Here is a 13,032-nt window from a genome sequence, read left to right as displayed (position 1 = left end):
TTGCTTCCTCCTCGCAGCTTACTTTTCCACCTAAATTTGTATCATCAGCAAACTTGGATACATTACACTCAGTCCCTTCATGTAAGTCATTGCTACAGATTGTAAACAGCTGTGGCCCAAGCACTGATCCTTGCGGTACCCCACTAGTTATAGCCTGCCAAACCAATAAAGTCCCATTTATTCCTCCTCTCTGTTTTCTGTCCATTAACCAATTCTTGTCCATGCTAATATATTACCAACAATTTCATGAGTCCTAATTTTGTGAAATAACCTCTTGTGTGTCACCTTATTGAATGTTTTTTGAAAATCCAAATACACCGCATCCAATGGTTTGCCTTTATCCATCCTACTAGTTCCATCTTCAATAAACTTAAACAGATTTGGTAAACATGATTTCCCTTTCATTCAACCATGTTGACTCATCCTAATTATATTGCGATTTTCTAAGTGCCCTGTTACGATGTCGCTAATAATAGACTCAAACATTTTGTGTACTATTGTTGTTAAGCTATCTGGCCTTGAGTTCCCCGGTTTTTGTTTTCCTCCTTTTTTAAATAGCGGGGTTATCTTTGCAGGGCTAACATAGGGCAGTACTGAATGTGTGCTGTCCTCTCGGAGTGTCAGTACTGAGGGTGCGCTACCCTGTCGTAGTGTCAGTACTGAGGGTGAGCTGCACTGTCGGAGCGACAGTACTGAGGGAGTGCTGCATTATTGGAGTGACAGTACTGAGGTAACGCTGCACTGTCAGAGCAGCAGTATTGAGGGTGCTCTGCATTGTCGGAGTGGCAGTACTGAGGTAACGCTGCACTGTCAGAGCAGCAGTATTGAGGGTGCGCTGCATTGTCAGAGTCGCAGTACTGAGGAAGTTCTGCACTGTCGGTGGGTCAGAACTTTGGAATTGTGCCACAATAGGAAGGCCAGTACTGAGGGAGGGCTGCACTGTCGAAGTGCTAGCACTGAGAGTGCGATGCACCAAGGGAATGTCAGGAGTGTGGGAGTGCAGTACATTCAGCGTGTTCATACTGAGGGAGTGCTGCACTGTCTGACGGGCAGTCGTGAGGGAGTGTTCCATTTTCAGAGGTGCAGCACTGATGGGGTGCTGCACTTTCAGAGGAACGGCACTGTTGGAGTCCTGCAATTTGGGAGGGGCATTACAGAGGGATTGCTGCTCTGTGGAGGGGCAGTACTGATGGAGTGCAGTGCCTTTGAAGAGTGAGTACTGAAGTAGCACTGCACATTTGGAGGTGCCATAGTGAGAGAGCGCTGGGGTACTGTGGGGGCAGTACTGAATACTGATGCGTTTCATGCAGTACTACAGTGCCCACCCTTGGGAAGTACTTAATTGACTTTGAAGCGTTTGGGACGTGTTGAGATCGCAAAAGGCGCTATATAATTTCAATGTTTTCTTTCTTGTCTCACCCCTGTTTGTAGCTATGCTCCTTTCTTCTAGGCTCTATTAAACATGTTGTTGTTTTTCTCACCCTTATCTGTTAGGATCTTCAATCTTTCAGAAGATCCACCCATAGCCTGCTCCTGCCTTCTTTGAGGAAACTTTGACCAACAGGCGGAAGTTATGTAAGATAATAGGGAACTTGGAATCTGTAATCCAAGTGATGCCAGTTACATGACAGAGAAGCCTGTTACCAGGACCTCTGTGAAGCAAAGATCGAATCTCTGTGCTGAGAAACTGAGAGACACCGAAGTGCTAAAGCAGAGAGAGTGAACGTGAGGGAAGGTGTAAAGTCTGACCGACAACAGCGACTGACAACAAGGGAGGACAAGACAACAGGAACAGATGTGACCTGTCGAACAGGATAGTTGGCTGAACCCCGATGAAATCACACTTGCTGTGTTCAGCCAAGAGCATCCGATTTCAAGTCACCAGTGCCTGAAAATTCGTTTACCAATTTTTCCATGTTGCCTGAACAGAGTGCCTGCCATTCAAGAACATAATCCCTCTATTTGTATTTCTGCATATGATTAAATCTGGAAATTACTTTTCAAATATCGGTGGAAGAGCAATGAGGATGTTGGCTCAGTGTCATGCCAGGTGGGAGGCAGTGTGCTCGATCCTGTGTGGACTCTCTGTGATATATATTTATGTATATTTTGGCTGGAGTGAAAACACAATCATAATTAATTTAAAACCTGTTAAACAAAAACTAGTTTACGATGCGCAATTTGAATTCCTCGATCTGTCAGAGAAGAACTCGAGTTGTTGGAAGATAATTAGGGGTGACTTGGAAGCTGTTGAAAACGCTCTTTTGAAATCGATCACAATCGCAAACAAATATAAGGCCTTCACTGAAAGCGATTATTTAACAATGACCCGGGACTGCGATTCTTTTGTGAAAAACCGCAAATACATCACATTCTCCTTAAGTGCTGAGGAACGCAAATTCCCTCTGGCCTATTCTATGGTGGTCAATGAAAATATTGAGATGTTTGAGAGGCTCCTGAGAGGCATTTATGCTCCTCAGAATGTTTACTGTGTCCATGTGGACAGGAAGTCTCCAAAGCCGTTTCACTCGGCGGTCCAGGCCATCGCTTCCTGTTTCACGAATGTCTTTGTAGTCGGAAAATTGGAGACAGTGACGTATGCCTCATGGTCCAGAGTTCAGGCTGATCTGAACTGTATGGAAGAGCTGCTGCGGAGCTCTGTCCCGTGGAGATACCTCATCAATGTTTCTGGAAAAGACTTTCCAATAAAAAGCAACCGGGAGATAGTGAAAAGTCTCATGGCCATAAACAGCTCAAATGTTATAGAGTCGGACCCTCCACCGAGATACAAACAGGTAAATGGTCCAGCTTCATTTCGGGTGCCCATCCATTAATCCTGGTTTTCCATCCATCCATCCATCCATGCATCCGCTCATCCACCCATCCATCCATCCATCCATACATCCATCCCTCCATCCATCCATCCATCCATCCATCCATCCATCCATCCCTCCAGCCATCCATAATTCCATCCAACCATCCATCCATACATCCATCTATCCCTCCATCAATCCATCCATCCATCCCTCCATCCATACATCCATCCATCCCTCCATCCATCCATCCATCCATCCATCCATCCATCCCTCCATCCATCCCTCCATCCATCGATCCCTTCATCAATCCATCCATCCCTCCATCCATCCATCCATCCATCCATCCATCCATCCATCCATCCATCCCTCCATCCATCCCTCCATCCATCGATCCCTTCACCAATTCATCCATCCCTCCATCCATCCATCAATCCATCCATCCATGCTTCCATCCATCCTTCCATCCATCCATCCCTCCAGCCATAAATCCATCCATCCCTCCATCCATCCAGCCATCCATCCATCAACCCACCCACAAATCCATTCACCCAACTATCTCGCCATCCATCCGCCCGTCCATTCATCAATATATTCATCCATCCATCCAACTCTCCTTCGACCCTGCCTCCCTCCCTCCCACTCGCTCATTCACTCACTGCATCCAGTTTTGTTTCCATCCAGTTTACTCGCACTATTATATTTATCGCTCCCTGATCAATGTCACATATGTTTGTAGATCAGTAGCGTTCTCCTCAATATATTTACTTTGTTAATCACAGAGTGTAGTGACCGCGTGCGTTGCACCGCCTGAGAGGTAGCGGCTGTGGTTAAATGAAGTAAATAACTGAATAGATACTTGAAGGATTGGATGATAAAAACATGCACTTCATCAGACTTTAGTGACACTACACATCACGTCCTGCACCAGGATTAAACCTGTCCCTACAGGTGGTCTCACATCTCCTGCTTCACTGCATTGGACAGTCAAGGGCTGATGTGAATTTCCAGTTAGGTTTCCTCAAGCCCGACATCAGATGTTTAAAATCACTTGGTATGTGCACAAAAATAGAAGGATGACATGATACTTACTGTATTGGGCTCTCTTCCCGGGCAACTGAAGCCGTGGCAGATGAACATTTGCTGTTTCCTACGTTGTTTTCAAAACCCTGACATAGTTTAATTTTGGGTATGATTGTTGATTGCCTTATTTTTTGTCACAAGTCTAAAGGCGATGCTTATGGTGACCGGAAAAATTCTAAATATCCAATCTGAGCCAATCTGGTGATATATTTTCTAAATAATTGCCCTTCAAAAGGTCATTAGTAGCATTGCAGTGAGCCGCCGCCTTGTCATTTCTGCGTCACTTCCTCTTTTGAGTCGCTCCAGGTAGCAACATTTACCATGCAATATTTATAGAAGCAAAAAAGTAGAAAAAGTTTAAAGTCATTGAGACAATGAAAGTTTATCGTTACTGATGCTAGTTGTGTGGCAAGAAAATGAGAATTAAGTTGTTCAATGAAAAACGATAATTCTTTGTGTTGACTTTCAGAGACGATGGGAATTTCATTATGATATCCACGAGGGTGAGGTCAGGATAGGTCAAGTGAAGAGCCACCCACCCATACACAGCCCTATGTTTGCGGGGAGCGCATACAATCTGGTTACAAGAGAATTTGTGAGCATTTTATTTGTGAACGCGGAAATCCAGGCATTTTTCAAGTGGTCCGAGGATACCTACAGCCCCGATGAACACATCTGGGCCACACTTCAGAGAATGCCCGAGGTGCCCGGCTCCATTCCATACACTCCCAGGCAACACAGGGTCCTTACTCGAGCAGTGAAGTGGTCTTTCGAAGCTGGTGATATAGCGAAAGGAGGCTTATATCCGCCTTGTACAGGAAGGTACAAACATCAGGTCTGTGTGTATGGGTCTGGAGATCTCCACTGGATCGTCCAACAGAAACTTTTGTTCGCCAACAAGTTTGATCCTGAAGTTGACAACACAGCTTTGCAATGTATGGAAGAATATGTCCGACACAGATCGATTCATGGAACAGGAAGTTAAGAATGAATGGGAATGTTTGGGCCACAGGCAGATGGCGGGACTCTATCAGCAAATGCATACAGATTGCCGATTGCAGCAACGTGTTGAATAATAATGTGGGAAAATGTCACACATGAACCAAAAAAAATAACAGGGGTTCGATCAATAACCCAAACTGGAACATTTGCATAAACAACACTAACAGTGGCTGCAACAGTCATTCAAACTGTAACTTTTTCATGAACAGAACAGTAACAGGGGCTGCATCAATCTGGATGAGAAAACATTTGCTCCAACTAAATGTTGGGAAGACCAAAGCCACTGTCTTCGCTCCTCGCCACAAAATCCATCCCACAGCCATACTCTGCCTGGTCACTGTCTGAGGCTGAAGCAGACCGTTCTCAAACTTGGCGGCCTATTTCACAGAGATGAGCTTCCAATCACATATCGACTCCATCACCAAGCACGCCTACTTCCACCTTTGTAACCTCGGTCGTCTCCGCCACTGCCACAGCTCATCTGCTGCTCAAATCCACATCCGTACCTTTGTTACCTATGGAGTTGCCTATACTAATGCTCTCCTGGCCTGCCTTCCATCTTCCAACCTGCATCAACTTGAACTCATGCAGAACTCAGCGGACTGTATCCTAACTGGCACCAAGTTCCATTCACCGATTCACCCATCACGCCTCTGCTCGCTGAGCTACATTGGCTTCCGTTATAGCAATGCGTCAGTTAATAATTCTCATCCGTGATTTTAAATGTCTTGTCCCTCTTTATCTCTGTAACCTCATCCAGTGTTACAACCCTCCGAAATCTCCACTCTCCTGCAATTCCGGCGTCTTGCAGATTCACAAGCCTTCAAATTGCCTGGAACATATGATTTGGAATTTGCTCCATCAGTCACTCCGCCTCTGGACTTCTCTCTCCGCCTTGAAGACGCTGCTGAAAACAGACCTCTTTGAGCAAGAATCTGGTCGCCGGTGCTAAAATCAGCTTCTGCGTCTCGGTGTTAAATGCTGTTTGATAACTCTCCTGTGTAGTGCCTTGGGAAGATTTATTGCATTAAAGGCGCTATTTAAATGCAAGCTTTTTTTGCTGATCAAACGGCAGTATCACCACGAATAGCAATGTAACAGTGGCTGCATCAATCATTCACACTGGAGCATTCTCCTCAATAGCAATATAACAAAGGCTGCCTCAATCGTTCACACTGGGGCATTCTCCTGATTAGTACTGTTACAGTGGCTGCATCAATCGTTCAAACTGGAGCATTCTCCTCAATAGCAATATAACAGAGGCTGCCTCAATCGTTCACACTGGGGCATTCTCCTGATTAGTACTTTTACAGTGGCTGCGTCAATCGTTCAAATTGGAGCATTGTGGTGATTATTCTTTATGTTTAGTAAGAAGTATTGTGATTGGTTGTTTGTTTCCTGCCTTGGGATATATGCTGTAATCTCATTGGTAGTTGATGTCATGTGATTTGTGGTGGCCATCTTAAATTCAGTTCTTTCCAGCCTTTCGTTGGGACTGGGTGTTGAAGACGTGCTACAGGATTTTTAAGTTAATAAAGCCTAGATTAGAAAGGCAAATCTACTCTTTATTTCAATTTATTAACTTTATGTCAGAATGGAGCGATATCTTCAACCAGAATGATTCAATGCTGACCCTAATTCTGCAGGAGTGGATGATAAATGGAAACATTGGTATTGTACATTTAAAAACTTTTTGGGCGTGTTGGATCAAGAGTCTCTAAATAAGCTGAATATGCTGATCAACTACATTGCTCCGGATGTGTAAAAGTACATTTTGGACTGTAAAACTTACGAAGTGGCTATTTCTACATTGCAAAAGATTTTTGTTAAACCAAAGAATGAGGTATTTGCACGTCACCTTCTATCTGCCCGTAGGCAGCAGGTGGGAGAATCTTTGGATACTTATTTACAAGCACTTCAGTGCCTTAGTGTTAACTGTAATTATAAGGCCGTGACGGCTGAAGAATATAAGGAAGAATCGGTACGGGATGCTTTTATTAATGGATTACTGTCTAGATCAATTCGTCAGCGGTTGTTAGAAAATAAGACTTTGGATCTTAAGAGTGCTTTTGAGCAAGCATCTACATTGGATGTGGCTCAGAGAAGTTCGGATTCTTATGCTCTTTTTAATCGGCCTGTGACTGTGGTTTCGGCAGTTCCGGATGAAAAGGAATTATGTGGACTTAATAGGAGTGGTTTACTAGATTCTGAAACAGTTTCTACTTCAGCGGCTGTTGCCTCTAGGATTCAGAAGTGTTATTTTTGTGGGAATGTCCGGCACCCTCGTCTGAAGTGTCCTGCTCGGGAGGCTGTGTGTAGTAAATGTGGCAAGAGAGGTCATTACGCACGTGTGTGTAAATCATCAGGTTCAATTACCTCCTCTGTGACTATTCAGCCTTTAGATAGGGCATTTATTGCATCAATTTCTGCTGCATTTGCTCATGGCCTAAACAAAGCTATAGTTACGGCCCAAGTTAATGGGTTGGAAGTGAAGGCCCTTATAGATACGGGCAGTTCCGAGAGTTTTATAAGTTTTCAGTTTGCAAAGGAGAAGCATTTGAAAATTTCGCCTGTTTCCTATCAGGTGTGTATGGATCAGATGACTCTCACTTCACAAGTAGCTGGTTGTTGCCTTGTGAAATTGATTCTTCTAGGTAATACGTATACTGATATACGCCTATCTGTTTTGCCTAATCTCTGTGCGGATATTTTGATTGATCATGATGTGCTTCAGTTACACGAGTCTCTCAGTCTTTCATTTGGCGGGACTAAGCCACCTTTATCTATTTGTGGATTAACCTCTTTATCCATTTCTCCATTATCACTTTTTTTCCAATTTGATGCCGGATTGTAAGCCAATTGCTACCAAGTCAAGAAGGTATAGCAGTCAGGATAGAGAATTTATTAATTCTGAAGTTCAACATCTCTTATTGGAAGGAATCATTGAACCTAGTTGTTCGCCTTGGCGGGCACAGGTAGTTGTCACAACTAACGAGAGACATAAGAAATGAATGGTGATAGACTATTCCCAAACTATTAATAGGTATACTCAATTAGATGCGTACCCTTTGCCTAAGATTGATGAGCTTATCAATAAAGTATCTCAGTATAAGGTTTTTAGCACTATTGACCTAAAGAGTGCTTATCATCAGATTCCTATTGTTAAGAAGGATCAAACATATACGGCCTTTGAGGCTGGTGGAAAGCTGTATCAGTTTTGCCGAATACCATTTGGTGTTACTAATGGTGTTGCTTGTTTTCAACGGGCAATGGATGCTTTTATAAGTGATAACTCTCTCTCTGACACCTTTTCATACTTAGATGACATCACGGTGTGTGGCAAATCAAGGGTGGAGCATGATTCTAATTTAGAAAGATTCCTTCAAGCTGCGGAAAAAGTTGGTTTAACTTTCAATAAAGAGAAGTGTACCTTTTCAACCACTGAGGTAAATCTACTGGGGTACATTATCTCGGGAAACAAGATTAAACCAGACCCAGAACGTCTGCGACCATTGATTGATTTACCTTGTCCTACTAATTCTAAGGCTTTGCAACGAGTTGTTGGACTGTGTTCTTACTTTTCTAATTGGATTGCAAATTTTTCACAGAAGATCCGGCCTCTTATTCGGGTTACGACATATCCTCTATCATGGGAGGCCAGGACGTGTTTTGACCATTTTATAAAGGATATCCTTGGAGCAGTTGTGCATTCTATTAATGAGCAGGTTCCTTTTGTGATTGAGACGGACGCTTCTGATTTTGCAGTTGGGGCTACTCTGAACCAAAATGGAAGACCTGTGGCCTTTTTCTCACGCACCTTGAACAATAGTGAAAAAAGGCATTCTTCAATAGAGAAAGAGGCGTATGCAATACTAGAAGCACGGCGTAAATGGAGACATTATTTATCGGGGTGACATTTTATGTTGGTAACTGATCAAAAGTCTGTGTCCTTTATGTTTGATGTCAAACATTTTGGAAAGATTAAGAATGATTAAATAATGGGGTGGGGGATTGAGTTGGCATGTTACCATTTTGATATAGTTTATCGCCCGGGGAAGGATAATGTTGCTGCTGATGCGCTGTCGAGGGCTTATTGTTCTGTGATTCACGGAGATACGCTTATTAATCTTCACAATGCCTTATGCCATCCTGGGGTTAGGAGGATGATACACTTTGTACACAGTAAGAATTTGCCCTTTTCAGTTGAAGACGTCAAGCGGATGACTTCATCATGTTCTATCGGTGCTCGGTGTAAACCGAATTTCTTTAAGCCTCAACGAGTTCATCTTATAACGGCTACTTCTCCTTTTGAATGTTTGAGCGTCGATTTGAAGGGGCCTCTTCCTTCAACTACTCAAAACCGATATATATTTACTGTTGTGGATGAGTTTTCAAGGTTCCCTTTTGCTTTTCCTTGCGCAGATGTATCAGCTGCTACAGTTATCAAATGTCTGACTCAACTTTTTGTCATCTTTGGGATGCCTGCGTATATCCATTCAGATCAGGGAAGTTCTTTTATGTCTTCCCAGTTGAAGGAATACCTTCAGAGTTGGGGAATTTCTACCAGCAGAACTACCCTGTATAATCCCCAGGGTAATGGACAGTGCGAACGATACAATGGGGTGATCTGGAAGGCAGTTATGTTGGCTTTGACATCCCGGAACCTTAAGAATACACAGTGGGAAATGGTACTGCCTGATGCCCTGCATTCCATTAGATCATTGCTTTCAACGGCTACTAATGTGACCCCCCATGAAAGGCTCTTTAACTATCCACGGAGATCTACTACGGGATATTCGGTAACTTCATGGCTTACTATGCAGGGACCTGTGCTGCTTCGACGCCATGTTAGATTGTCAAAATATGATCCTTTATTGGAGGAGGTGGAGCTGTTGGAGGCAAATTCCCAATATGCTCATATTCGATTCCAAGATGGGAAAGAAAGTACCGTTTCAATTAAAGACTTGGCTCCTTGTGGTGGCCAGCCCTCTTCTGAGGATATTAACAATAGTCATGATTCAGATAATGTGGATGCTGTTACAGATACTACGAATATTTCCAATCCGACTGCAGATAATTATACTTCTATTAGTCAGCCCTCAATGGATGTTCATGACCGTCCCAGTTTACCTCCTGATGGGATTTCTAATCCAGAAACCATTGAAATCCGGGATATGGATAGCCTTCCTGCAGAAGATACTTCTGTGTCTCCTGGTGTGGGAGGGCAAGGAATTTCACCAAGGTTGAGAAGGTCGACACGAACAAGATATCCGGTCGACCGATTGAAAATGGACTTTTAAATTGATAGTAATGTTTTAAAATTGTTGAAATATTATATTATATTGTTTTAGTTGGGAGATACTTAATACTTATGTGCAAGGTTACTATTTGTTGTTGCTCACTTAGTCTTGTGTCATGTTGAATAGTTTTATTTTGCCTGTGCATAGTTTTAGTTGTAAATAATTAATTATAAATTGTAAAGGTTATTTAGGTTGGAGTATATTTTAAAAGGAGGGGTGAATGTGGTGATTATTCTTTATGTTTAGTAAGAAGTATTGTGATTGGTTGTTTGTTTCCTGCCTTGGGATATATGCTGTAATCTCATTGGTAGTTGATGTCATGTGATTTGTGGTGGCCATCTTAAATTCAGTTCTTTCCAGCCTTTCGTTGGGACTGGGTGTTGAAGATGTGCTACAGGATTTTTAAGTTAATAAAGCCTAGATTAGAAAGGCAAATCTATTCTTTATTTCGTGCATTCTCTTCAATGGCAATATAACAGAGGCTGCATCAATCGATCACACTGGGGCATTCTCCTGATTAGCTATTTAACAGTTGCAGCCTCAATCGTTCACACTGGAGAATTCTCCTGAATAGTACTGCTACAGTGGCTGCATCGATCGTTCAAACTGGAGCATTCTCCTCAATAGCAATGTAACAGAGGCTGCATCAATCGTTCACACTGGAGCATTCTCCTTAATAGCAATGTAACAGGCTGCATCAATCGTTCACACTGGAGAACTCTCCTGGTTAGGACTATAATATGGGGCTGCGTGAATATCGCATTTCCAGTGTGAAAATGAGGATCAGACATAGCTGCTGTGAATCGTTTGAGATGCGGAGGAGAATCGCATGTTACACCATACGGTTCCTGTCTACAGATTCATGAATTGAACTGAGTCCGGATGTCCCAATTAGAGGAATTAGTCTGTCTGTATCTACCCCATGGAATCCATGTATGACTTTAAATATTTAGATATGATCAACCCTCAAACGTTTAAACTCAAGGAAATACAAACCAGGTATATGCAACCTGGCCTCATAATCTAACTCTGCAAGCACTAGTATAATTCTGGTGAATATGCGCTGTACCTGATATTCGGTTACCAAAACTGAAATTAATGCTCGAGATGGGATCTGACCAACGTTATGTAAAATGGAAGCATCGAGTTCTAATTTTGAATTCAATTTTGATTTGTTTCTCTAGGATCCAAAGTTGATGGTGTCACATTTCATCACAATCAACTCTATCTGCTATAGATTTTCACACTCTATGCAGTTTATGTCCCTTTGTAATTTCCTACTCCCTTGTACGCAACCTACTTTACTTCCTAACTTAGTGTAATGCAAACTTGAATATACAACTCTCTATTCTTTCATCGAAGTCATTAATATATATGGTTAAAAACTGAGGCAGCAGTAAAGATCCCTCGAAAACACCACTTGTCAAATCCCGCCAATCAGAGAGCATTCCGTTTATCCCTAATCTCTGTCTCCTATCTGCCAACCAATTACCAATCCGTGTTACAAGATTAACCACCAGTCCATTCATTTTGTTTATTGTTGATAATCGCTTTTGTGGAACGTTATTAAATGCCTTCTGAATGTCCATATAGACATCTTCCATGGACAATTCACTGTCCAACATGCAAGTGACCACCTCAATAAAATCAGCTGGATTAGTCAGACATGACCTGTCCATCGCCCATTCATGTTGCCTCTTTTTGAGTAGCTCATACTTGTCTAAGTGTTCACTCACTCTTCTCTGATAACCGATTCAACTATATTTCCCACAACTAACGTTATACTGACCAGTCTGTATTTACATGTTTTTTCCTTCACTCCCTTCTTCGATAATGGAGTAACATTTGCAATTTCCCAAACCAATGGCACAGTCCCGACATCTAGGAGCTTTGGAAATGTATGTAACAGATATGCAATTTCCTCACCTATTTCTTAAAATACTATGGGATGGAAACCGTTGGCACCTGCAGATTTGTGTACCTTAAATTACATTATATTCTTCGTTACCATTTCACTTCTATTAAATCCACTATGTTCCTGCCCATGAGTTGTTTTAGGTTCCTTCATATAGCTGGCATTTTGCTGTCTTTTTCCACGTTAAATTTAATGCAGAATATTCATTTAACAATCTCCCATTTTTCATTATGAATTATAATCTTGCTCGCATCTGTCTTTACTGGCCCACTTTCTCCTTTACCACTCTGTTTCTCTTAATATATTCATAGAAATATTTTGCTGTTAGATTGGATATTCCATTTTCCGTTTTTTCACCTCTTATTACATTTTACACCTTTTGTTGCTTTTAATAGCTCTCACAAAATGCTGAATTTACAATCCTCAATCCATTGTGAAAGCGAATTGTTCAGCTGGATACTGCCTCATTTGGTGGCTGTGGTTACTTAAACACATAAGTGGATATTTGTGTTTTAATGGGCAGGTGCTGCTTTTTGTATCGTACCAATTACTTCTTTTAATAATTCTATCTGTTTGGTTTAAATTTTATCCGTTAAGATAAGTTAAGTTTCATAAGATCAATTAGATTCCCATTGCTTAGAAGTTTGCCTTAGTTAAATTTCAACGTTGATTTGATACAGGACCATCTACCTCTCCAGCCAATTTTCCTTGCAGTCGCATTGTGGATGCTAATTTAGGGAAGATCCCTTGCCCTCAAATTGACCTGCTCCCACATGGATACTAAGATATCCAATATTGAAAACTGTCCTGAATGCATTTTATTAATTTATTACCTTTACTACTTGAGCGGTTCTGTTTCTCCCCATCTGCGTGAAAATTAAAATCTATCTTTATAACCACATTTGGCTACATGCTTCCC

The 13,032-nt window shown here is 42.1% G+C and overlaps 1 protein-coding gene across 1 annotated transcript; it reads left to right on the top strand.

The window, feature by feature from the left end:
* Window positions 1-1,498: 1,498 nt before the first annotated feature.
* On the top strand, window positions 1,499-10,633 carry LOC147092549 (beta-1,3-galactosyl-O-glycosyl-glycoprotein beta-1,6-N-acetylglucosaminyltransferase 3-like). The gene is made up of 2 exons (XM_085975941.1): window positions 1,499-2,795; window positions 4,366-10,633. The coding sequence occupies exons 1-2, from the start codon at window positions 1,977-1,979 to the stop codon at window positions 4,879-4,881; spliced, it is 1,335 nt and encodes a 444-aa protein (XP_085832067.1). The 5' UTR covers window positions 1,499-1,976; the 3' UTR covers window positions 4,882-10,633.
* Window positions 10,634-13,032: the final 2,399 nt, after the last annotated feature.

Source organism: Somniosus microcephalus, unplaced genomic scaffold (genome assembly GCF_052327205.1).
Source record: "Somniosus microcephalus isolate GS21.2 unplaced genomic scaffold, FLI_Smic_1.0 unresolved_chr2, whole genome shotgun sequence".
Classification (NCBI taxonomy): domain Eukaryota; kingdom Metazoa; phylum Chordata; class Chondrichthyes; order Squaliformes; family Somniosidae; genus Somniosus; species Somniosus microcephalus.
This window is presented reverse-complemented; position numbering and strand designations above follow the sequence as displayed.

What these genes read in the sequence shown, in the direction of transcription:
- LOC147092549 (XM_085975941.1), top strand. Translation starts at nt 1,977, where the DNA reads ATGATTAAATCTGGAAATTACTTTTCAAATATCGGTGGAAGAGCAATG. An exon ending in CTCCACCGAGATACAAACAG is followed by an intron (nt 2,796 to 4,365) that starts GTAAATGGTCCA and finishes GTTGACTTTCAG; the next exon opens with AGACGATGGGAATTTCATTA.